At 39.3% G+C, this 27,268-nt stretch overlaps 1 protein-coding gene across 3 annotated transcripts in view; it reads left to right on the top strand.

Annotated features, from left to right (window-relative positions):
• Positions 1-27,268, top strand: part of LOC124868761 (deoxyribonuclease-1-like 2) — a 34,175-nt gene that overhangs the window by 5,784 nt on the left and 1,123 nt on the right. The window contains exons 1-9 of one of the 3 annotated variants that reach the window (XM_047366333.1): positions 5,684-5,777; positions 8,192-8,361; positions 19,617-19,705; positions 20,598-20,609; positions 24,068-24,154; positions 24,841-24,938; positions 25,029-25,141; positions 25,814-25,971; positions 26,097-26,193. In XM_047366333.1, the coding sequence (XP_047222289.1) occupies positions 5,699-5,777; positions 8,192-8,361; positions 19,617-19,705; positions 20,598-20,609; positions 24,068-24,154; positions 24,841-24,938; positions 25,029-25,141; positions 25,814-25,971; positions 26,097-26,193 (903 nt within the window). In that variant the 5' untranslated portion in view covers positions 5,684-5,698. Of the gene's footprint in view, positions 1-5,683; positions 5,778-8,191; positions 8,362-19,616; positions 19,706-20,597; positions 20,610-24,067; positions 24,155-24,840; positions 24,939-25,028; positions 25,142-25,813; positions 25,972-26,096; positions 26,194-27,268 lie in introns of those variants that run through there. The other 2 variants (XM_047366349.1, XM_047366342.1) reach the window with 2 other exon arrangements.

Genomic DNA, 27,268 nt, shown 5'->3' with positions numbered 1-27,268 from the left:
AGTGTTGGGATGTTTTGTTACGACAGAAGACATAAAGGCTAACAAACACTTTCATGCAACATGTTGTTTTTCCTGTGATTACCTCAGTGGTCTGTTTGCTGACTCATTTCTTGAGCTATCTGTGAAGGCCATGATGAAGCTCTAAAAGACCTTCAGAACTGAAGACCTCAGATTACAGAAATGTCTGGATCACTCATGGGAAAACAGGAAGGATTCGGAGCCTTTGGTTTGGAGCAATTATTCCAAATGTTTCCTAATCTTGGGACCCAAAGAAAGGATCTGCTTTGAGAAACAGAAGAAAGGCTGATTCTTAGTTATTTGGGTTTCGATCTTTTAAGAAATTTAGGTTTTCTGATGTATGATTTTCAGTCTGTACTATAAAGATCTTTTAGGACAGTTACAGCGGTGCCTTGCTTGAAAGTGAATCTCTATAAAGTCCATAGAAGATCACATGAACATAAGCATTAGTTCCTAGAAGCCGATGAGATGTCGCTCAGCAGCTATTTAGGCTTTTACCTCCCAGCTTCAACGGAGAACCTGAATTACAATGAGCTACCAGCATGACGAGGAACATTTACCCACAGATTGTTCCAGGAATTCAGGAAGCGGTTCTGAGAATCCCGAGCGGTTGAGCCTGGATCTATTCAAACAGATTCCTGCCTGGTGGATCATTTTAAAGAGTGGGCCAGTAATGATCCAGAACATGAGAAAAATCAGTCTCCTAAAAACCCACATTTATTATTATTTTTAATGCCAGAAAGGTGACTCAAGTCAACTCAAGTTTGATTTGATTTGACTGATTTTTATTGCACAACACTGTGAAGGACAGTGTGACGTAAAACCCAAACACCTGGCTGTTGGGACGTCAAAAATGATGTTAAAAAGCCTCTTGGTGGTTCTAGAAATAAAAGCTTTGAGCGAGATCGTCAGCAGACAGCCAGCGGCTGTTTCAGAGTCTCATGAAGCGTTGAAGGTTGTTGTGGCTTGTAGGTAGGTCAGTGGGTGTTTCACACCTCTGCAGATGATTATCCTCACAGACGTTGCTCCACCGGTTCTCCAGCTGGCGGGACTGGGAGGGGCCACCTGAGATCAACAAGCCTGAAACTGGCTGAGTTTCTGGAGCTCCTGGTTGACAGGCTGATAGTATGATCAGCCTGTCTGAGGTTGGTTCTTAAGTTTTAAAGCTGCTTGATGGATCTATGCACACTTTGTGTGATGCTTCTGTGCCGCTGGCGCTGATGTTTAGGAGCAGCTTTGTCTCCAGTCTGATCTGTCCCTCTGATGAGCTCCGTTTGCATCTTCAAGAGTTACCGTCACCGTCTCCAAACCGTCTCAATCCCCGAGTGATTTGTGTGCTAGATAAAGATGTATCTGCTTTAATCTGCGTGTTTTAAATCTGATGGAAACAGGGCTTCTCTTCATTGTTAATGAAGTGTTGGTATTAGAGGGTGACATGGGAGTGGATTTTCTCTCCTGTCCCATCCCGTTCCCACAGAAAAATGTCTTGTCCCATCCCAATCCCAGGCCAGCATAACGAAAAAAATCCTGTCCCGTCCCACTCCTGGTAAATTGACTCCCGTCCCGCTCCCATTCAGAACGACTCCCACTCCTGTGACTGTCCCATTTTTGTTTTCTTCATTTAGTCTTTTGCCAATTTCTTTGAAAGACCAGTTAGGTCCCTGTTTTTAGCTGTAGTAAAGGCCAGATAAAGTAAAAAGAATAATAATGAAGAAATAATAAAATATTAAACAAGGAAACAGACCATGTCTATCTTAGTTGAATAAACAAAATGTACATAGTTGTATTTTACTTATTTATTAAGTGATTGTTTCCTTTGAACAATGACATCACTTTTATGTTTCAAGTTGCTGAAACGAAAGAAAAATGCACCTAGTAAGAGAAATGTACTTGTTGAACAAAAGGACAAAAAGACATTACCTTCACAATTTAGAAACTGTACCTCAATGGTTCACAGCCCTGGTCCTCAGGGACCCCTTCCCTGCAAGTTTTAGATGTTTGTTTGCTCCAGAACACCTGATTCATATTCTGACATGACCTCCTATACAGGCATCAAGAATGGAGGGTCAAACTGGACAAAATTAATACAATAAAATCATCATTAAATAAATAAATGTTGTGAATGTCCCATAAGTGAAGTAAATGTAACATGAAAGAAATGTAACATTAAATGTGCCATTAAATTAAAGGTACCATTTATTTATTTAATACATCATTAGAAATAATAAATGTACCATTATATCATGAAATGGACTATAATGCAATTAAATGTGCCACTTAATAATTAAGTATAATTTTAAAGACGACATGACGTAATTAGTGGTACACTTAATATTTAATGATGTATTAAATAAATTGTACATTTAATGGTACATTCAATTGTTTTCTATTTCACAACATATTTATTTAATATCTTCCCTTGATGAAGCCTTTCTATACGAGGTCCACGAGGGGACATGGGGAAGTTTTTCTCTTTTGTGTTCCCACGCAATAGTCTTTGTGTTATCTCGCAATACTTTGTGGGATAGTTTCCAAACCAGATAACTGCAAAAATGAAACAAACACTACACCTGTTTTGAGATTTATTGAGTTTTATTTTGAAATCAGCCTTTAATAAAATTATCTTCAAATCAGACTAAAAGACAGTTTTTATCCACAAGCTGTCAAACAAACTACTGAACAATAAAACTGAACGAAACCACATCTGTGACACTTTATTTCCTTATTACTGCTGCATGATGGGTACTTTTCTTTGTACACCATTAGTGTTTTTGTTTTTATCGTGATTTGAACGGTTCTTCTTATCCTAAGCATTTAATCACATTGTTTACTGCGTGTTAACCTGCATATGACAAATAAATCATATTAATGACATATCAGTGCTGTTTGTTTTATGAGCAGTTTATCATCTGTGCTGTTGCTCCAAAATGCCGAACGTAAAAGTATTGCGTGGGGACGCAAAAAAAAAAAAAAGAAATCCCCCATGTCCCCTCACGGGCTTCCGTACCTTTCCCCTCTACTGTGGCAAAAGCTCTTAAATCTTTAGAGCACATGCAGCAGTTTTGTTGGTCAGATGAGACTTGACACATGTTGGTACTTTTGGTTTGATGAATGAAGAGAAGCAGGGTTGATTTAATCCAGAATCTGTTTTACAAGTGTCCTTTAATCACTGGTGAACTCGATTACAACTAAACACGTTTTACAAGCAGCAGACTGCGTGTTAAAACCGCTACATTCAACTCTCCTGAAGTCAGCTCTATAAGTTTAATAGATAAGTCCTTACTGTATGGAGGTAAATTTGTCTCAATATTATTCAATCAAACAAAAAACTAATTTTAATCAAAAAATATTAAGTTGTGATCAAAACTTTCAAAGTTGTAACGATTATTTTTCTTTAAATGGAATATTTTATTTTGGGGAGAAATAAAATTGTTTGATAAAACTGTTTTTGATTAAAATGACTAATTTTTTCTCACGAAGAGAAAAAAGTTATTTGCAAAACATAAACTTTTATTTTTATTTTGTGCCAAAAATCTTTGGTTATGACTCTCTCTTTTGGTTTTGACGCTCTCTGTTTTTGGTTGAACTCAACGAATTTTGAGTTCTGGGAACATGAACATCCTGGGCGGGGCCTAAAGACGAACGCTGTAAGACGTTTCCCTATTGGTTAGCGCTGACTAAAGCCACAGACTCTGATCCCCTCCACCTCTGAACTTCTGGTCCAACTGCAGGGTTTGCAGCGTCGCTTCAGTGAGGAGACATCAACTGTACAGAAGAAAACTGAGCCGACAGTCAGAAATACGTGGTGACGTCAGCCGACACCAGCTCTCTCTTAAAGATTAGCTTCATACAAGATGCATTAATGGAGCAGAAAGGACCAGATCCTGGTGACGGTTGAGAAAATAAGAGGAAAACAGAAAAGTAACCTACAGAACATTTATATTAATTACATTTTTACAACTTTAACATTCATGTTTTATGTAAAAGAATAAATATTTAATATTTTACTGTACAGTTTTGGAGAAATATCTTGTCAAAATACCTCAAAATGCTCAACCATTAAATGCATTTGTCCCACTTTCAGGAATTTATTTCAGAATCCATGTCGGGCAGATGGCATCCCATAATCCTGTGTGTTGTCCTCACAACCCGTGATACTTCCTGTCCTGTGCAGTTCCCACATCACACTGTCCTCCTGAGACACAGAGTGCTTTCCACCGTGGCTCTATAGATATCTGTAAGCAGCTGAGGAGATGAAGAAGAGTTGTTGTTGTACCTTCTTCAACAGGTGAGGGGCGTTTCTAGTCCAGGATCAGAGGAGATCTGGATGCTCTTGAACTTTAACCTGTCCAGACCACTTCCCAGGATCTCATCGACCTCACCAAAAATAAGCATTTGTTGTACTTTGTTGGGGTAGTTGTGTATTTCTCCAGAAACCTACAGTGAAATTATGAAATACTAATTCTGGTTCTAATATAGATGACCCTCTAATATAATCTGAAGAGATTGTGTTGTCACCTCTCATGGTTTTGGAGAAATAAATTCCTGAAAGTGGGACAAATGCATATAATGGTTGAGCATTTTGAGGTATTTTGACAAGATATTTCTTCAAAACTGTACAGTAAAATATTAAATATTTATTCTTTTACATAAAACATGAATGTGAAAGTTGTAAAAATGTAATTAATATAAATGTTCTGTAGGTTACTTTTCTGTTTCCCTCTTATTTTCTCAACCGTTGCCAGGATCTGGTCCTTTCTGCTCCATTAATGCATCTTGTATGAAGCTAATCTTTAAAAGAGAGCTGGTGTCGGCTGACGTCACCACGTATTTGACTGTCGGCTCACTTGACCGCAGTTTTCTTCTGTAAAGTTGATGTCTCCTCACTGAAGCGACGCTGCAAGCCCTGCAGTTCGAGCGGCCGCTTTAGTCAGCACTAACCAATAGGGAAACGTCTTACAGCCTTCGTCTTTAGGCCCCGCCCAGGATGTTCATGTTCCCAGAACTCAAAATTCGTTGAGTTCAACCAAAAACAGAGAGCGTCAAAACCAAGAGAGTCGTAACCAAAGATTTTTGGCATAAAATAAAAATAAAAGTTTATGTTTTGCAAATAACTTTTTTCTCTTCGTGAGAAAAAATGAATCATTTTAATCAGAAAAAGTTTTATCAAACAATTTTTCTCCCCAAAATAAAATATTCCATTTAAAAAAAATAATCTTTACAACTTTGAAAGTTTTGATCACAACTTAATATTTTTTAATTTAGATTATTTTTTTGTTTGATTGAATAATATTGAGACAAATTTAGCTCCATATTACTTCTGACTTTACGTTACAAATCCAATTTTACCACGTCCAGTTCTCCACCTGCGTTTGTTCCCTCCATCTTGAACGCAGGCGGAAAACATCGATCAGAAGCACTGTTGGCTTGTGGGTTGTGTAGTTCGTTTGACTCACATTATAGTTTAGGCTTCTTGGAAAAAAAACTACACAATGGCGGCGTCGATCCAAGTTTTTTTTTTTTTTAAAGTTTATAACAAAGTCTCAGTTTTACATTTCCAAAGACAATTGATCCAAGTTTATTTTCCCTCCTATTAGCTCCCGCTCCCGTCTGCTTTCGTTCATGTTTTAACCTGTACCGTCCCAATCACGTGATCTTTACTGATGTTGTCTCCCGTCCCATGGGAATCCCGAAAAAATGTCAGCCTCTAGTTGGTATGACACAACCAGGCTTCACTGAACCTGGTCCAGATGTTGAAGGTGAGCAAACACCCCCTCTGCTCGTAAGGTTTTGGTTCAGACCGGCCTGTGAACAGAACCATGTCATTGTGATTTAGTTTAAATGAATCAGTCAGTTGGATTCAGAGAAATCTGGGAAGGTGATGAAGGTTTTTTTTTGTCAGCCTGGATTGTTGTTGCCTGCAGTCACTTGTGTCTGAACATGTCCTCCACTCCTGTCGCTTGTCACCTTCAGGCTGGGTCCACACTGCACATTTCTGGGTTGATGTTCAAAGCGAAGCAGTGGAGAGGTCTCTCTGCTGTCAGAGCAGGGCTGTGGTTAAAGATTTCTCAGATTGTTGGTTATTGAGACTCAGATTAGTTTCTCTGCTCACAGCATCAGATTTGTCCCTGCAGAACGGCTCGTTGTATCTCATTACGTATAGGAACATGATGTCCCTGATTTGGATGAAATACTCTGTCTTGCATCATATTTTACCTCCAGACAATCCAATCACGTTAAAAAAGTACACCCTCTTTTAGTTCCAAGGTTTGATATTTCAGAGTCTAATAATATAAAAATTTTATTCTAAAACCGAAACTCAACAGATTCCTTGCTGTCACTATTTATTAGACAAAGATGACACTAAAATGGAAAAGCATGATGTTGAAAAACTAAGTACACCCCTGTTATTTACACAGGATTTAAGATAGAATGTACCAGCTTTTTGCTGCCAGTCAATTACATCGCTTTAAAGGATCATGATCAGTGAGAACACCTCTAAAAAAGCAGGAGTTTCTGCAGTTTGCTGTTCTGGAGCGTACAGCTGAGTGTCAACACAATGCCAAGGCAGAATGACATCATCAATTACCGCAAACTATCGGAGGTCCATCATTCTGCAAAGAGGAAGATTATTCCCAAGAGGAAAACTTCTCAGACAGCTGCCGGTCATCCAGGAGTGGATGTCCCAGCAGGTTCAGCCCAAGGTCAGAGCATGAAGCTCAGAGAAATGACCAAAAACCCAAGAGCTCCATCTCAGACTCTATAGGCCTCAGTTAGCAGGTTAAAGGTCATGACATTAGAAAGGGCTGTTTGGAAGGGTTGAGGAAGAAAGCCTCTTCCCTCTTAAAACAAGATGGCAGCAGGACTTATCAAAGCTGCATCTGGATGAAGGACAAGACTTCTGGAACAGTGTCCTCCAGACAGATGAGACCAAAGAAGAGATGTTTGACCACGATGAACAAAACCACGTTGGAGAAAACCGCAGCACAAACACCTCAAACCAGCAGTCGAGCACAGTGGTGGATGGTTAATGATTTAAACTGGTCCTGCAGCCACAGGACCTGGGCTCACAGTCACTGAGTGGACCATGAGCTCCTCTGTTCACCAAAGTATCCTAGGGTCAAATATGAGTCAATTTGTTCATCAACAGAACCATGATCTCAAGCACAGCAGCAGATCTACAAGAGAATGACTGTAAAAAAAAAATATCAAGATACTGCAATGGCCTAGTCAAAGGCCAGACCATAACCTAGTTAAACTGCTGTGGTGGGATCTTGAGAAATTAGTCTGCAATCCTAAATGAGAAGAAGCAATGCTGGAAGGAAGAATGGACAATAGCTGTGTGTTATTCTTAGTATTCTTTATGGGAATTGGTGCAGTCAGAACTACCTTGAACTGAATCCACTCAAGACTGTGGAAATGGTGGTGGACTTTCGGAGAACACCACCCCCATACACCCCCCTCACCATCCTCAACAACACTGTATCGGCCGTGGACCACTTCAGGTTCTTAGGAACCACCATCTTTGAGGACCTGAGATGGTCTTCACACATAGACACTGTTCGAAAGAAGGTCCAGCAGAGACTGTACTTCCTGAGGCAACTCAAGAAGTTCAACCTTCCACAGGAGCTGCTGGTCATCTTCTCCACTGCCATCATTCAGTCTGTCCTGTCTTCGTCCATCTCAGTGTGGTTTGGATCATCCACCAAACAGGACAGGTCCAGACTGCAACGCATAATCAGGACTGCAGAGAGAATCATCAGAGCTGACCTTCCCTCCATCCAGGACTTATACAGGTCAAGGGTCAGGAAAAGGGCAGCTAACATCCATGCAGACCCCACACACCCTGCACATAAACTGTTCAGAGCTTTACCTTCAGGTGGCGCTACAGAGCACTTTTTACTAAAACCAGCCGCCACAGAGACAGTTTCTTCCCCCAGGCTGTTTCTCTGTTGAACATTTAATAGAGTTCAAAACAACAGCATACAGATGTTACAAATGCACCTTTTATTATATATGTGTATATTGTACATTGTAAATATTTATATTCTGTAATACAAAACAAAACAAAAGAGCAAAGTGTACCGGAGTCAAATTCCTTGTTTGTACGTAAGAACATAGTAATAAAGCTGATTCTGATTCTGAATTAAACTGTTTGTTGTTGCTTTCACAGATCCAGCCATGAGGGGGCGCTCTAACAGTCTTTGCCATCTTGTCTTTACTGTCTTCATCTTGTTGGTTGGTGGAGCTTCAGTGTCAGGGCTGAGGGTCTGCTCTTACAACGTGCAGCGCTTTAACTCTGCAAAAGCAGCAAACTATGTGGTGTTGCACACTGTGACACGGGTAGGACACACACACACACACACACGCTGCTGCTGTTCAGACGCAATCTGTCCTTAAACGAGGACATTTCATACAGTGGCTTGTAAAAGTATTCATACCCCTTGACCTTTTCCAAATATTGTTACATTAAAGCCACAAACATTAAAATATTTTATTAGAATTCTAAGTGAAAGACCAACACAGAGTGGTTTACAGTTGTGAAGTGGAAAGAACATTAAATATGATTTCTTTTTTTTTTTTTACAAATAAAAAAACAGAAAAGAGCATTGTACCAAAGTATTCATCCCCCCGAGTCAATACTTTGTGGAACCACCTTCTGCTGCAATTACAGCTGCGAGTCTTTTAGGGTATGTCTCCGCCAGCTTTGCACATCTAGTGACTGAAATTTTTGCCCATTCTTCTTTAAAAAACAATTCAAGCTCAGTCAGATTAGATGGAGAGTGTTTGTAAACAGCAGTTTTCAGATCTGGCCACAGATTCTCGATTGGGTTTAGGTCTGGACTTTAACTGGGCCATTCTAACACAGGAATATGTTTTGTTTTAAACCATTCCACTGTAGTCCTGGCTTTATGTTTGGGGTCGTTGTCCTGCTGGAAGGTGAACCTCCGCCCTATTCTCACGTTCCTTTCAGACTCCAACTGGTTTTCTTCCATGAATAACCCTGTATTTGGCACCATCCATCTTCCCATCAACTCTGACCACCTTCCCTGTCCCTTCTCCTTGTTGGGCCTGTAAGTTTAGGTGGAGGGCTTTGTCTTGGTAGGTTTCCAGTTGTTCCATACTCTTTCCATTTCCAGATAATGGATTGAACAGAACTCCGTGAGATGTTCAAAGCTTGGGAAATCTTTTTATAGCCTAATCCTGCTTTAAACTTCTCTACAACTTTATCCCTGACCTGTCTGGTGTGTTCCTTGGACTTCATGATGCTGTTTGCTCCCCAATATTCTCTTAACCAACGTCTGAGGCCGTCACAGAACAGCTGTTGTACCGAGATTAGATTACATACAGAGGTGGACTCTGTTTAGTCATTAGCAAACCTCAGGCAACTTCAGAAGACATTTGGTTGCACTAAGAGTAAAGGGAGCTGAATACGTTTGCACATGTTGTGGAATTTTCTTATGAAAGTGGAGAGAAGTTGACTCATAACAAGAGAAAATCCGGACTTTGTCTTTATAAGTTTTATTCAAAGGCATTCAGCGTTTGAATGACTCTGTCACTGAGGTTAGTCAGTGAAACAGAGTCCTGAACAACATTTACACACAGTATTTATACCAGAACATGACAGTTTTATCTCAACTTCAAAGAGTCTGTGTTTTACGACCCCAGACCCTTCTTGGGTTCAGAGGTGACAAAGTTATTTAGGAACCCATCTGTCCTTCCCAACACATCATCCTAACTGTGGGTTTAACCATTAAACTTCTGATAATGGCTTTTACAGCTTACTCCTCTAACACAGATGTTCACTGGAGTGAGGTAAACCAAAGGTCATACACTGTGGAATGCTTACTGCAAGAATTTCCATCACACTCCCTTCTTCTGATTACAAGATAATCACAACTACAGGAATATTCTTCATAACCATCACCCCTCTCAGCTAACAGATAATCCAAAGCCATTCTAGTTTGCAAACTCATCGTTCTAATAGCTTAGGCTGATTGAAGTATAAGTTGTGACCGTAGGTAGTAAATGAGCTAGATAACATACTCCAGACCAAGTAGCAGGCAGATACAGATATAATCTATTTCCACACATCCAACCCATGTTCTGAGGACATGAGAACCCATCTCATAAAGGAAAAGTAACAAAAACCCTGGTTAATTTACCTGCCTGGTCATACAACTAACCTCCATCCGGTAAGGCTGTAAGATTAAGAGTTAACACAAAGGGATCTGGATCCAAAGATTCTGAAATAGTATAAGGATCAGTTCTGGTAGGACATGACTAAAATTTATGTCTGTTGATTAAAGCACATAAAACATATAATAGCTTCGCAACCTACTGTCTACCCAAGGAAATAAGGTGTGCTTACCTCCTATGTAATACAAATATCTGGATCTTTAATCGGATTTCTATTACCCCGAATTCTATAAAGAGTTTCTGTAGAAGCACACGTTAAATTAATCTCACTAGAAAATCTACTAACATTTCTGCTTTGCCTTACAATATAATTCCTCACCCAAGGAAAAATGACCTCCACCAGCTGGTTATGTTGCCTATCTGGAAAGAAAGTAGTATTAATAAGAACAGGTACTAAAAATGGTTGATCATTAATAACACGTGGAATCAAACAACAAACATAGCAACTGTCATTTCTTATTTTCCTCACAGTTTTGATGCATCAGTTGCCACCAAACATTATCAGCATGATCATAGTAGTCAGAAAAGTGATGAATCTCTCTTCGAATCCGCTGATGAATATTATTAGTCAGATTAACCACACATTGTCTTTGCTGTACCTTTTCCCAAAATGAACACAAGAGTTATAAAAATATTTGCAATACCAATCATTAGCATCAGAACAGACCATCTTCCATATAGCTGCATCGTGACCTTGAAGTGGAATGTCCTTTCTTCTGGTACTGAAAGCAAACAGTTTCTTTTTTTAAAGAAAACAAATTATAAACACAACTTAAAAACAAGAATCCTGCTGTCTCTCCTGAGTGGCTTCAAGCTGCCCTGTTACCAGTCTGGTACAGGTGGGCGGTCATAGGAAGCTCCTCTAGAAATATATTTAGAAACAGGAACTCTAACCTGTTGGAAGTTAGGCTTCCATAGTCCAACTAAACAACGGTGGAAATGAACACATTCAAATTTGTAATAATACCATAATGATAAATATCAAGCAATAAACATAAAAGTTAGATAAAAGCATCCGAGATTTCCTCCTCAGAGTCAGTCTCGCTGTCAAAGTGGGAGGAAATAATTTGGCTGACCCTCACTGTCCAGACAAAGGAGCCCCTAGTAGCCACCAAATGTTAAGAAATTAAGGAGAATAAGCATCATGGGGCATATTTGACTGTCTCTCTGTTGCAGACGTCACCAGTCCATCATCCAGAGAAAGGTTATGTGTAAATGTGTAGAGGTCTTCCCTGTATGTTTTCTATGTGTCTCTCACTGTGGTGTGTGTGCAGTGAGGCAAATGACCTTATGACTTCTAACTTTCAGGCAATGCGATGGCCTTAAGTAGATTCTGAAATATTGTTGCACTGCCCAAGGGATTATTGTGTCCTTGTAAGAACAGTGTTCTTCAACCACCTCTTCAATCACTCGCCAGTGATCAGCTTACAGTTCTTTGTCTTGTGGTGGTCCGCTGTCCTCAAACCTTTCAAGCCGTGGATGATCCAGTTGGAAGATGACTTGTCCTGGAAGCCAGATGAAGCTGGAGGAGCTTTCCTGCAATGTGATGCATGTAACCAGGCAACACGCTCTGCTACCTTGACAGCGGTGTGGATGACTAGTAGGATCTGATACGGGCCATTCCAGCACCTGGACTTCCTGTGTTTTCTCCTAGATTCTCTGACCAGAATCCAGTCGCCAGGAATAAAGGACTGGAGGGTGGAAGTGGCTGTTTCTGGTAATGCAGCCTTCACCATCTGTGAAACTTGAGAAAACACAGTGGACAGGTTTTGACAGTAAAACAACATCCTATCTTCACACAAAGATGTGGAAGAAAATGATCTTGGCAATATCCCCATGTCCAAATTAGGAGACCTGCTACACAGCACTTCAAAAGGACTGAGATTTACCTGTGTCCTTTGTCTCAATCTCATATAAGTGAGAACAATAGGTAGAGTCTTCACAACACTTGGCTAATTTTCAATTCAAAGTCCCATTCTCAAACCTAAGTGCTTAACTACATGAACTTCATCAAAACATCCAACAAAATCAAAAGAATTGATCTTCTGACTTCACCTGATATACAAGCAGTGACCATCAGCTAAATATTCTGAATATCAAAAATGTGACATGATGTTTGAGGAAGGTCTGATTACAGGTCAATATTTCATAGTTTCAGAAAACCCAAAAAGAATTTCAAAAATGGTCTAATCTGTGGAGATAAAAAATTTCACAAAAGAATCAACAGCATACTTTCAGAGAGGTTTTCATAATGTGGTCTTAGGGAGCTATGCACCATTTATAGAAACAAAGTACAACGTCTCTCTCTCATTGTCACTAAGTCCTCACTGGAGGTCTGAGCTACCCTTTTTCCCATGAGTGCTAAAACTTTTGGAACCCCATGTTACTTTATTCTGACATTCCCCTCTTCTGGCGCAGGGTCCAACCCATGTGACAATCCAGCAAAAAGTTTGTACAAAAATGTTTAGTAACCAAGATCACATTATATAGAACCAAAGAAATGAATTCTGACATAACTATGTGTCACTATGAATTTAATGAAAGCAACAAAAAGAAAATCCAGATGTTTTTAACTGCAATTCAGTTCCATTAACAACTAAACACAAACTTTAGTTATTCAGTTCATCAATGTCTCACTTAGAAATTAGTCACATATCATCCTGATTTGTCTTGTATGAAGATAAGTATTAGATTAATGGACATCCAATGTAATTCAGATGAATAAATCCTACAAATTGAATCTAATAAATAATTCCCACCAAGTATAAAGGCAGGACTCTGATTCTTTATCAAAAATATATTCCTTACTTTTGCATATCTTGAACTGTCAGTTAGTTTAATGGCACCAGGGAAAACTTTCAATCTAATAAATCACCAATGATTCTGTATGTAAAACTAATTCTTCAAACTAGTTTAAACTATTTCATTAACCTTTTAATAATAAAACACATAAATCTAAAAGTCATCCTACATCCAAAAAAACATGTTATTAAGGCAACAATCACTACAAGCATTTTGATTCTATTGTCTCTTAAACAATGTTAAAACTCAGGAAGGGAGGTGCTGAGCGTTACCATGACAACAAAGGCATGAACCAACCTGGTAGGTGGGCGGAGTCAGGCAGAACTAACCTTTGATTGACAGCCTATGGGCGGGACCACAGTTTCTTCTTTCCAACCCATCTTAATGAACCTTAAACTACAAAACTGTTAACATGAACCTACCTCAGAAACAAGCTGCTTCTTAACTCTCCTGAAAACTCAAAGTTTTAATCAATCTGGGATTTAGAAACATTATTCTAAACATGGATTATTGTTTCATGCAACATATAAACAAACATTTATTCAAACAAAACAAACACAAAACATCAAAGACAAACAAATGAACAAATTTGAAGCTTCAAGAATTCAAAGAAATTTTTAACAATCTCTTTTCAGAATATGTTTTCTCAGCCATATCTTTTAATGCTATAATTGATCAATGTTGTTATGATAATCTTCAGGATCCTTTTTTAAAAAATTAGTGCACAAACTATTTAGAAGCACAGCAACAGTTTTCTCTTAAATGAATCCAAATTTACTGATGCTGAAACCTTTTGCTAATTCTTTGTAATGTAACTCTATAATAATAACTACAATCTTGAGAGTTATTGTTATAATTCTCTTTTTGTTTGGCTCAATTTGATTGCAGCTGTATTGCAGAATTTCAGGTTAAATGCAAAGAAGTATTTTAATTTAATTCAATTCAAATTCAAATATACTTTATTGATCCCCGAGGGGAAATTAGAAAAGTCAGCGTTGACATTTTTATGTTATACCCAAACTAAACAAAACTGCAGTGTTTGACTTAATCATAAATTAAGATAAGAAGCTTGACTCCAAACTGGACTTTTTCCCACATAATGTTTCAAAAAGAACAAACATCATTTTCTTTAATTTGGCTATTTAAATTTTGAGAGTTGGGGAAAACTTATTACTAGAACCCCTCTTTAATAATCCAAATGGTGATAAATGTTCCAATATTTTATCTCTTAATAATCTGAAATTACCTTGTGTATCTTTGTACTCCCATGTATTCTTTTAATTTTTAAACCCTAAGAAATCAAACAAAGAGACTGGAGTTTGAGCCGACCATCCTCTTACTGTTAAGAGAGCATTTATTTCTTTTCTTTTCCTAAAATAAAGGATTTTACTTGTCTTTATTCTGTTATAAAAATCCTAACCTTGGTTCCAAAACTAAACTCTTCAACCCCAATCTGTGTCCCCAGAGTAGAAATTTTGAGTATTATTGCATTTTAAAGCAATCAAATGACTGGAACTCATCATTGACTTAGATCTATTTTAATAGGTAATCGGTCTACCTTTAATTAAATATTATAATTTTATGGACCCAAAATCTATGGCTCATGGGCTTCAGGAGTCCAGGAACCACAAGTTGAGTACTACTGCATTGAACAATGGTGTTAACTTTCTGCAGAGATTGAAGGATTGGCTAAATATATTGTTTCTGCTTGGACAATAATCAGATTTAAAATTATTAGTTCACAGCTCCTAATTTACCTCAGATCATATTTGCTCCTAACACAGTTCATAAGAAGCTTCAGACAAACATTATGTAAAAAAAAAACCAAGAACAAAAACCAGATCTGTTTTAAAATAAAGAAAAAGCATGCTTAAAAAACTTGTTACTGTGGTGGAAAATAACTCCATGGTTCTGAAGGCCTTTTCATGCAGAATCTTTTAGGAAATATGAGATTAGTTTAATTTTTGTGTGGTACCACTGTCCAATCAGATTCTTTCTAAATAACCCCATTTTTCATTCTCATTTTAAAGGTTTGTTTTACCAAGGAAAATGTGTTTAACAAAACCAATTACTCTCAAAAGTTTTAAAAGTTTTTAGCTGCTGATATCTTAGAAAACAACAAGTGTTTTAATATTTCTATGCAACACAGAACTGATCAGGTGTCCTTTCCTTCTCCAAAGGGAGAAAAAAGAACCTGCAGAACCAAACCTTTCATAGTTTTTTGTCAGGACCTGATATCAGGTACAGTATAAATAAACACGCTGCATGAATCAGAAGAGGAAGAAAAACCTAATTTAACCTCTTCCCAGCAGCTGCTGTGAAAAACAATGAATTTGTACTTTCCATAAGCGTCAGTTAACACTTGCGGACAAAAACTGCACCAAACTGTAAGTACTGTGTCAGAAACTGTATGAAGACCATCTGCAGTAGAACTAAGCCTGTTTTAATGAGGTCTCTAACCATTAGATTTATGGGATACAAACTCTGACAACAGAAAATAATACCTGAAGGAGAAACCCATCAGGTTTTACAGATTCGCTGGGTTTTAAAAATGCTCCTTCATGAGATCTGTCCTGAGAATAACATACAGGTCCTTCTCAAAATATTAGCATATTGTGATAAAATTCATTATTTTCCATAATGTCATGATGAAAATGTAACATTCATACATTTTAGATTCATTGCACACTAACTGAAATATTTCAGGTCTTTTATTGTCTTAATACGGATGATTTTGGCATACAGCTCATGAAAACCCAAAATTCCTATCTCACAAAATTAGCATATCATTAAAAGGGTCTCTAAACGAGCTATGAACCTAATCATCTGAATCAACGAGTTAACTCTAAACACCTGCAAAAGATTCCTGAGGCCTTTAAAACTCCCAGCCTGGTTCATCACTCAAAACTCCACTCATGGGTAAGACTGCCGACCTGACTGCTGTCCAGAAGGCCACTATTGACACCCTCAAGCAAGAGGGTCAGACACAGAAAGACATTTCTGAACGAATAGGCTGTTCCCAGAGTGCTGTATCAAGGCACTTCAGTGGGAAGTCTGTGGGAAGGAAAAAGTGTGGCAGAAAACGCTGCACAACGAGAAGAGGTGACCGGACCCTGAGGAAGATTTTGGAGAAGGGCCGATTCCAGACCTTGGGGGACCTGCGGAAGCAGTGGACTGAGTCTGGAGTAGAAACATCCAGAGCCACCGTGCACAGGCGTGTGCAGGAAATGGGCTACAGGTGCTGCATTCCCCAGACCTGGGCTACAGAGAAGCAGCACTGGACTGTTGCTCAGTGGTCCAAAGTACTTTTTTTGGATGAAAGCAAATTCTGCATGTCATTCGGAAATCAAGGTGCCAGAGTCTGGAGGAAGACTGGGGAGAAGGAAATGCCTAAATGCCAGAAGTCCAGTGTCAAGTACCCACAGTCAGTGATGGTCTGGGGTGCCGTGTCAGCTGCTGGTGTTGGTCCACTGTGTTTTATCAAGGGCAGGGTCAATGCAGCTAGCTATCAGGAGATTTTGGAGCACTTCATGCTTCCATCTGCTGAAAAGCTTTATGGAGATGAAGATTTCATTTTTCAGCACGACCTGGCACCTGCTCACAGTGCCAAAACCACTGGTAAATGGTTTACTGACCATGGTATCACTGTGCTCAATTGGCCTGCCAACTCTCCTGATCTGAACCCCATAGAGAATCTGTGGGATATTGTGAAGAGAACGTTGAGAGACTCAAGACCCAACACTCTGGATGAGCTAAAGGCCGCTATCGAAGCATCCTGGGCCTCCATAGGACCTCAGCAGTGCCACAGGCTGATTGCCTCCATGCCACGCCGCACTGAAGCAGTCATTTCTGCAAAAGGATTCCCAACCAAGTATTGAGTGCATAACTGTACATGATTATTTGAAGGTTGATGTTTTTTGTATTAAAAACACTTTTCTTTTATTGGTCGGAGGAAATATGCTAATTTTGTGAGATAGGAATTTTGGGTTTTCATGAGCTGTATGCCAAAATCATCCGTATTAAGACAATAAAAGACCTGAAATATTTCAGTTAGTGTGCAATGAATCTAAAATATATGAATGTTAAATTTTCATCATGACATTATGGAAAATAATGAACTTTATCACAATATGCTAATATTTTGAGAAGGACCTGTAGAAACACTTAGTTACTGCTGAGTTTTGGAGATGTTGTAACTTCCTCTGCTTTTAATAACTTTTAATAACTAGAATAATTGACCCTGAATATTCCACGATGAAAGAGAACTTGTTTCTCTAAAAGAATTAACCGGAAAGTATCAAATGAGTTAAGTTATCACCCTTTTAAAGATACTTTTCTAACCCTAAAATAATATTTTAACCCGCTATATCTGTCAACGTCAAGCAAGCGTCACATGAGCAGCGGTTAATAAGCGTTCTTCATTGCAGAAAATAGGAAAAGATTTATGCAAATGTGTGTGTGTTTGTACGTTACCTCCATCAGTTTCTAAATCGCTCCAGAGTCAGACTGTCATGGCACACAGTCCTCTATCAGTCCAAAAAACAACCAGGCCCTTCCCAGGTCTGTTGGTGAGACATTCAATCATTCTTTGTCCACTTTAATTTCTCCAGGAGGGAGAAAGAAGAAACTTTGCTCCGGTTTCTCTTCTGCCCGCATAAGATGCTTTCAATATAAATCCAGTTATTCACTCTTCTGGCTCTTGCAAACAGCATGGATCTTTGTCCATCTCAGTGGGTCCAGACTTCTTCTGAGTTTCGTTTTTTTTTCTTGTAGAAAGTCACTCTGCGATTTTCAACATGCAGGAAGGCAGATCTCTCTCTTTCAGGCCGTGCTGGAGAAGCGTCTCTGGTGGAGTAGCCATGGAGAAGGGCAGGTTTCTAAGGTCCAGACTCAAAAACGCAGATGTTGAACTCAAATCCCATATATGTGTGTATTTGTGTGTGAGAGAGGCAGAAGAAAAAGTTTAGTATTGGTTCAGATTTTGTACAAAGAAATATTATCAGTCAGTCAGTCAGTTGTCCACCTGCCTGTCACTTCCTTCTACAACATGAACTATACTCCTTTCTAAAACAACTTTCTTTTCAACTCTCTAATGTCCCTTTTCACTTTTACCTTCTTTTCCGACTGATCGCAATATTTAAGACAAACAAAACTTCCTTCAGGAAAGTTTAAACTTTTTTTTAAACTTATTTACACTCAAACTTCCACGCTGTGAAAAACCAAACTTATCTTCCAAATTAAAGCACATTTAACACAATCATCCCCACTTTTTCCTTTCATTATTTTATAATTCAGAGTCTGAAGAAGGAGACACCCCTGATGCCTCAAGGTTCCGGAACCATTTTTTTTACCTGTTCAGCGGCACGTCTGCCGTCTGGCTTTTCTCCTTTATGAGGTGTAGAAAATTGCTAAAAACTACCCGCAAAACCCTGTGTTCTGCTTTATCTTATTGTTACCAATCAGAACCTCCCTGTCGTTCCTTAACAGGGTAACTGGGCCCTCAGCTGATGTCCTCCCTCTCGCAACTCTGGAACCTAATTAATTAGTTAGGAGATGATGGTTAATGTGTAATAAAAATAATAATATACATTATATCATACAGAGCAACTTCTCACCCAGATATATTTGAAGACAAATAGTTCGGATCTAATCGTCCAGAAGCCGCAGGCGGGCACCAGAACTCCCCTCCGTAAAATGGAAGTGGACTGAGAACAACTCTCAGGCTGGCCAGGCGTCCGTGTCCCATCCTGCGGTCTCCTCTGGCACGTTAGATCCTGTTCGTGACGCTAAAATTGTTGTGAAATTTTCTTATCGAAGTGGATAGAAGTTGACTCAGAACAAAAGAAAATCCGGACTTTGTCTTTATAAGTTTTATTCAAAGGCATTCAGCGTTTGAATGACTCAGTGAAACAGAGCCCCGATCAACATTTACACACAGTATTTATACCAGAACATGACAGTGTTATCTCAACTTTAAAGAGTCTGTGTTTTACGACCCCAGACCCTTCTCGGGTTCAGAGGTGACAAAGTTATCTGGGAACCCATCTGTCCTTCCCAACACATCATCCTAACTGTGGGTTTTAACCATTAAACTTCTGATAATGGCTTTTACAGCTTCCTCCTCTAACAGATGTTCACAGAAGTGAGGTAACCTAAAGGTCATACACTGTGAAATGCTTACTGCAAGAATTTCCATCACACACACTGCACTTTTTAGTTTATTTGTGAAACGTTTTTTAAATCATGTATAATTTTCTTATCACTTCAGAATTGTTACCACTTTGTGTTGGTCTTTCACATAAAATTGCAATAAAATATATTTATGTTTGTGGTTTTAATGTGACAGTATGGGGGTATGAATACTTTCACAAGCCACTGTACATTGAGTTTAATTTGAAGCAGGTAAAAATATTTCATCTTCTAGACCAAAACTCAAACAAAACAACAGAAGCTGAGTGATTCTTGCTATTTAAATATTTCATTCTAACAAATAAAAAAAAATATGTTGAAAAACATACATAAAAATTACAACAAAGGTGGAAAACATCAGTTTTTCCTCTTTTCTTTGACAGTTTTTTGTGTGTGTGTCTTTGCAGATCGTGTCCCGCTGTGACATCTGTCTCCTGCAGCACGTGGTTGACCCAGATGGTAAAGCAATCAAAGCTTTGTTGACTTTACTCAACAGGTACTGTCAAGTTCTTAATGTGTCCATATTCATCTGCAAACTAAAATCAGCTTATTTCACTCTAACTTCTTTATGCACCGTCTGTGTCTAAGTTCTGTACCATCAACAGTACGGTCTCGGGTTTATCGTGGTGCACCAACAAGAAATTCTTCAGTGAAACCGAAAGAGGAAAACAATCAATGTATTTGAATGAATTGGTGTTCTGGATTTTCACCACAGTTACACTGATGCAGCCACCAGCTCTAACAGCAGTTACTGAAGTCAGTGTGTAAAAGTGCAGCAGATGTCAGACGTTGCTGTAGAAACTGTTGGAAATGTGGGTTAAATGAAGGCTATTCACTCCCAGAACTTATTTCTTTTAAACTTTTTAAATGATCTTGGATGCACAGTTATAAATGAGGCTCAGCACTTGGTTCAAAAGTAAGAAGCATCAGTCACACCTCAGCTGTTGTTACAGCGGGATGAATCAGCCAGAACCCCTTTGTGTCGACCCAACTCCACCCTTCATCTTCCTCATTTATCCTTGTCGGCCTTCTTTTTAACCCTTATATTTATCCCTGTTTACACAGTATCCTTCCTCACCCCGTTGACAAAAATCATCTCACTTATTTTCCTCCATCTTTAGTAATTCTTCAGTCATCCTCCATAACTCTCTTTACAAGCCCTCTTCATCCCCTCCTTCCTCCTTACCAGCCACCCTTTATCTTACAAATCCCTGTCTTGCTCCTCATCCCTCCTTGCCGTTTGCATACCACTCGTACTGCTTTACACCTCCATCATTATGCTCATTTACCTCCACTCTGTCACACATTCACAAGAACTGAACTGTGTCAACAGCATGTACATTAATATCAGATACTAATCATTTGTGTCTGTTGTCTGCCTCCAACAGGAAATTTGACAGGTACAGTGGATTTTAAGTGCATGTGGAAGATCACCTGCTCCTTTATTTAACCTCCCTCACTAATCCTGATCTCTTCAGGAGCATTTATTGCTTTATTCTGGGCATTTTTGTTCCATAAACCTTTACATTCATCCTGGAAGGTCATCCTTATGAAGCTGCAGGTTATAATTCAATATTAAACAGCTGTACAGTTGAAATAGTATTGGGCATGATTCAAATTCAAAATTATTCATAACCCCTAAGTTTGTTTCTGACAGGAAATGAAATGGGCATGATAAGACAATGTAAAAGAAAATTATATCATTTTATTTAAATGGCATGTTGGAAAAACATGAAAACTCTCCTAAATAACGAATGGAAAAACATCTTTATTGGCATTGCAGCAATTGAAGATGTATTATATTTACTGAACAGCTTTTTCCAGTGTTGCCTCTGGTACTTTGAAGACTTATCTTTGGTGCTGAGCTCCAGGTTGGAAGGCCTCCTTGCCATCACCCTAATCTTCTATTTGCCCTCCACAGATTCTCTAAACAAAACATTTATATTACTTTCAGTCATAAGAAACATGTTGGTAAAATTACAGTATTACTTTAATTACTTTAGGATTAATAAAGTATTTTTGAATTGAATTAAATATGAGGGGTATGAATAATTTTGGGCCTAGGTGAATATTTTTGGAAAAAAACAGCACATTGTGGCATAATAAGGCCAATATCGTTTGACTAATTTACTCATATATCCAATTGTTTAAAGTTTAAAATGTTAGTGTTGTATATATTGTAAACCTGAGCTGCAGTGTTTTTTAATTTTTTTTTTTATTTACCTAAATGTGGGTTATCATTTTCAGTCTGATTTTCTTTTTATTTTTGGTGTTAATTCAATTTAACTTTTAGGTGATTTACATATTATTTTCTTTGGCTCTTTGGAAGAAAACAGGGTTCAAAGAAACAAACTTGGCATTTACTCTTTGTACTAATCTAAAATGGCTTCCTAATGGTGTTAGGATGAAGCTCAGTCCATGTTGGGTAAAAACCTTGATTACTGATCTAACTGCAGGTTTTGGTGTGTGTGTGTGTGTGGGTTGATGGAAAGTTAATGGGTCAGTGTGAAGGGAACATGGGTGCTAACTGAGGGCCTGTTTTGTGATGGCAGACCTACAGGGGTTGGACAATGAAACTGAAACACCTGTCATTTTAGTGTGGGAGGTTTCATGGCTAAATTGGACCAGTCTGGTAGCCAGTCTTCATTGATTGCACATTGCACCAGTAAGAGCAGAGTGTGAAGGTTCAATTAGCAGGGTAAGAGCACAGTTTTGCTCAAAATATTGAAATGCACACAACATTATGGGTGACATACCAGAGTTCAAAAGAGGACAAATTGTTGGTGCACGTCTTGCTGGCGCATCTGTGACCAAGACAGCAAGTCTTTGTGATGTATCAAGAGCCACGGTATCCAGGGTAATGTCAGCATACCACCAAGAAGGACGAACCACATCCAACAGGATTAACTGTGGACGCAAGAGGAAGCTGTCTGAAAGGGATGTTCGGGTGCTAACCCGGATTGTATCCAAAAAACATAAAACCACGGCTGCCCAAATCACGGCAGAATTAAATGTGCACCTCAACTCTCCTGTTTCCACCAGAACTGTCCATCGGGAGCTCCACAGGGTCAATATACACGGCCGGGCTGCTATAGCCAAACCTTTGGTCACTTATGCCAATGCCAAACGTCGGTTTCAATGGTGCAAGGAGCACAAATCTTGGGCTGTGGACAATGTGAAACATGTATTGTTCTCTGATGAGTCCACCTTTACTGTTTTCCCCACATCCAGGAGAGTTACGGTGTGGAGAAGCCCCAAAGAAGCGTACCACCCAGACTGTTGCATGCCCAGAGTGAAGCATGGGGGTGGATCAGTGATGGTTTGGGCTGCCATATCATGGCATTCCTTTGGCCCAATACTTGAGCTAGATGGGCGCGTCACTGCCAAGGACTACCGAACCATTCTTGAGGACCATGTGCATCCAATGGTTCAAACATTGTATCCTGAAGGCGGTGCCGTGTATCAGGATGACAATGCACCAATACACACAGCAAGACTGGTGAAAGATTGGTTTGATGAACATGAAAGTGAAGTTGAACATCTCCCATGGCCTGCACAGTCACCAGATCTAAATATTATTGAGCCACTTTGGGGTGTTTTGGAGGAGCGAGTCAGGAAACGTTTTCCTCCACCAGTGTCACGTAGTGACCTGGCCACTATCCTGCAAGAAGAATGGCTTAAAATCCCTCTGACCACTGTGCAGGACTTGTATATGTCATTCCCAAGACGAATTGATGCTGTATTGGCCGCAAAAGGAGGCCCTACACCATACTAATAAATGATTGTGGTCTAAAACCAGGTGTTTCAGTTTCATTGTCCAACCCCTGTATATCTGCATGGGTGATAAGTGGAGGGCAGTTTTAAAAATAACCACAGGTCATAATAGCACAGCATATACATAAAAATATAACATGAATGGATGCCTCGTCTTATTTTACATAATTAGGACTTTTAAAAGTATAAATCAAAAATGTGAAATCTGCAAAGAGATGCTCAAAATGTGGGAAATCTTTCCAAGCTGCAAAAATATCTTTTGTCAGACTTTAACTGGTATGGTTCGTTTTATTTGTACTTGTAAATCATTTGTACTTGTTAAAAGTTGCACAAATGATAATAAACCATTTGTTTGCTTTTCTGTTAGTTTCTATTTGATTAAATTCATGGCACACATCTGTTAAAGAGGACGTTCCTGAAAAATTACATTGCTAGCAAGTCCTGCAAAAACAGTGTCTAGCCTGGTAACAGTGGAACAGCTGGTAAATGTTTTTTAACATCAGCTAAAACACTGTTAAACTGGGAGTGACATAATTCCCAGTTCCAGGCTTTAACTTCCAAACCTAAGAGAAACCGGTAAAATGAAAGCGATGCCCATAGCTATGCTAAAGCTACTTTAGCTTAGCTGTCATTAGCACTTTTGTCAGCATCAGTAAACTCTGGATTATTGTGGACAATTTAGCTAGCATATGCCTAGTTTATGTCTTATAAATATAATAACGTGTGTGAATTTCAAACCATATTATCAGCTCAGTTAGCTTTAAACTTAGTGTTAGCCAAAACAAATCATTTAGCTTTGAAAAGCTGGGCTGTCATGGGCATATTTAGTTGATCTTAAATCAACAATATAGGTCAATTATTAGTCTCACATTAAAGTAACAGCTCTTGACAATATATATATAATAATTATTAAGGTGGTTAACTGCCAACAATATTTAAAATGGTTCCAGATTTTCTGAATCAAAAAACCTTTCTGTAAAATAACTTTCTGCAGAAATTTGAAACTAAATATGCAGTGGATTTTAATTGTAATTGAAGTGGGAGCTGCTGTGCAACAGGTGTGGTGTTTTTGTCATTAATTAAGGTATGGCAAACATCGTTATGAAGCTGTGTCCAGTAAAGGTCTGGGAAAGTCGTCTGATGACATGCAGCAGTACGTCTTCATCTACAGGTAAGTCACTGTATTTTATCATAAACACAATCTACGTCTACCTTTTTAATAACATTTTAATAAACAAACATCATTTAAAAATATTTATACCCTTCTATATAGTCAGTGGATTTTTTTTATTTATTTGCATTACAGCATCAAACCCTTCTTTAAAATAGCTGAACAGCTTTCTGCAGGTCTCCTCTGGTGTTTTCATGATGTCTCTTCAGTAAGGAGCTCCAGGTCTTTGAGCTTGGCTGGCCTTCTTGCCATAACTAATGTTTAGGTCTCTCCACAGATTCTCTATTAGATTCAAGTCTGAACTCGTGTTAGGTTCTTCCAGAACCTTATTATTACTTCCAATCAGAAGAAACATGTGGATCAAATGAATATATTACCTTGAACCTGAATCTGCCAGGGTATGAATAATTTTAGGTCAACTGTATATTATTGGTAAAAGCAACATGATGTGGCAAAGCAAGGATGACAACATTGTTAAAAACATTCTCCTGCTGTAGTGAAAAACGTTTAATGACCTTTTAATAAATAAAATGATTGATTTGTGGGTCGATAACGGCTCCTCGGTTCTGTTGCATCTGGTAGAGGTCTAAAAGATCCATGAGCATAAAAAGCTCCTGTAAGAAATCAGCCAACCTTGCTTTTTGGCGGGTGAATCTGACTTGTGAACCTGACCTCTGTCTGCCCAGGGCACGTCTGGTTAATGTGACGGGTCAGCACCAGTACAATGGTAAACAAGCCTTCGTCAGACCGCCATTTGCCGTCCAGTTCTACTGCAATAAAACTGGTCAGTAGATTTTTTTTAAAAGCAACTAAGAAACTTTTATTTATTTTTTCTTGTTGATCTGTTTTTAATTCTGTTCCTTCTGGCTTCCAGATATCAAGGACTTTATTTTGGTTCCCCTCCACAGTGACCCTGAGCAGGCCATCCAGGAGATCGACTCGCTCTATGATGTCTTTGAGGAAGTCAGTGCAAAGTGGAACAACACGGTAAGAAAGCAGCAATTTTCCGCCAGAGCTGAATTTCTGCTGTCAAAGTTGGGATGAGACATCTGGAGTAGGTTGGAAGCTGCCTCTGGCTCCTCAAGTGGAAGAGCTCTATTTTGGTGCCCTGAGAGATGGCAGAGAGATGGCTGCATGGAGCTGTAGATGGAAAGATGGATCAGAGCTTTGTCTGCAGAAAGAAGTGGTTAAGAAGGAGCAGAGACGAAAGAAGCTCTAGATCTACAGATCCATATTCATTACAAGACTTGTTTATGGCCAGGAGATATGGGTCATGGCTGGAAGAACCAGATCCTGGAAACAAGAAGCTGAACCGAGCTTCCGCTGTAGGGTGCTCTAACTCTGCCTTGGAGATGAGAAGAGGAGATCCATCATTCAAGGGCAGCTCTGAGTAAAGCTGCTGCTCCTCCACGATGAAAGGAGTCAGCTAAGGTTGATCAAGATGTCTCCCTTAGGAGGTTTCTGGGTATCTCCCACTGGGCTGAGACCACAGAGCAGATCTAGAACTGATTTATATTTCTTCTGTCCTGAGAACATCTTGGGATCTCCAAACTAGGAAGTGTTGAGGAGAGTGGATGGATGGATGGATGGATGGATGGATGGATGGATGGATGGAAGGAACTTGGTTTCTTGATGGGGTTTGAACCTGTCTGTGTGCAGAATGTGATGTTCCTGGGAGATTTCCACGCCAGCTGTGCCTACGTCACCCGGAGCAACAAGAGGGACATCAGACTCTACAAGGACTCCAACTTCTCCTGGCTTATTGGAGACGGAGTAGACACCACCGTCACTGACGAGACCAACTGTGCCTATGATAGGTTTGTGTTAAAGTGGGAAATAAAAAGGCTGGAGATGTTCTCCAGGTCAGACACACTGAGGAGATGGTGTCTCCTCTAACCTGTTTCTTCCCGGTCTTTCTTCCACCCTGGTGTATGTATTTTAGGATCGTGGTTTACGGACAGCCCTTCCTGATGGGCATCCAGCCATTCTCTGGAAAAGTCTTCAACTTCGGCAAAGAATTCAAAATCAATCAGAGAAAGGTAAGACTGTTCATCTGGCTGAATGGAACCAAACATGTTTTTACATGTTAAGCACTTGATTTCTTCTGGCTTTACTCAACTGGGTTCACTTGGAAAGCAAACTAAGATAAACTCAGAGAGCTGACTTCTGTATGGCTGACACTTGGTTGTCTATCAGCCATAGAGCATTCAGTGGTTCAAATCAAATATCAAACATATTTTAACAGCACATTGACTTGCAGGTAGACCATCCTCTATGGAACAGGTTTCATTGTGTTCTCCATCATCCCATTCCTTGTAGCTGGAGTGGATCATTTGTTTCTGCAGGAAAGATTAGCCACAACATGTATTTTCTTATTTTCTCATGTTTAACAGCAATGTTCTCCATCAGGTGGAATTATGCAATAAATCTTTTTTTTTATTTATTTAGGTCTGGACTTTGACTAGGCCATTCCAACACGTGCATCTCATTTTATCGGACCATCTATTTTATCTCTAGCTTTTTGTTTGTGGTGGTTGCCCTGCTGGAACGTGAACTTCAACCACAGTCTCAGGTCTTCTGCCTCTAACAGGTTTTCTTCCAGTTTTGTCCTGGATTTAGCTCCATCGATCTTCCTATCAACTCTGACCAGCTTTGCTGTCACCACCATGTTTCACCATGGTGACTGTGTGTTCAGGGTGATGTGCAGCGTTACTTTACTTCCATGCATAGCGTTTTTTATGTTGGTCTAAAGGTTCTGTTCTGGCCTTCTCTGACCAGAGAAGACCACTTCTTTCCTCACGTTTGCTGTGTCTCCTACTTGATTTGTGCCAAACTGCAGACTGGACTTCTTATGGATTCCTTCTTGCCACTCTTCTATAAGGACCAAATTTGTAGAGTGCATGAGTAACGGCTGCCTTGTCAACAGATTCTCCAACCTGAGCTATGGATTTCTGCAGCTCCTCCAATGTTACCATGGTCTTCTTGGCTGTTACTGATTAATGTTCTCCTTCTCCAGCCTATCAGTTTAGGTGGACGTCCATGTCTTGGTAGGTCTGCAGTTGGTCCATCCTCTCACCATGTTCAGATGATGGATTGATCAGAGTTCTGGGAGAT

This window comes from Girardinichthys multiradiatus, chromosome 1 (genome assembly GCF_021462225.1).
Source record: "Girardinichthys multiradiatus isolate DD_20200921_A chromosome 1, DD_fGirMul_XY1, whole genome shotgun sequence".
Lineage (NCBI taxonomy): Eukaryota > Metazoa > Chordata > Actinopteri > Cyprinodontiformes > Goodeidae > Girardinichthys > Girardinichthys multiradiatus.
The sequence above is the reverse complement of the archived record's forward strand: the minus strand, read 5'-3'. Positions and strand labels throughout refer to the sequence as shown.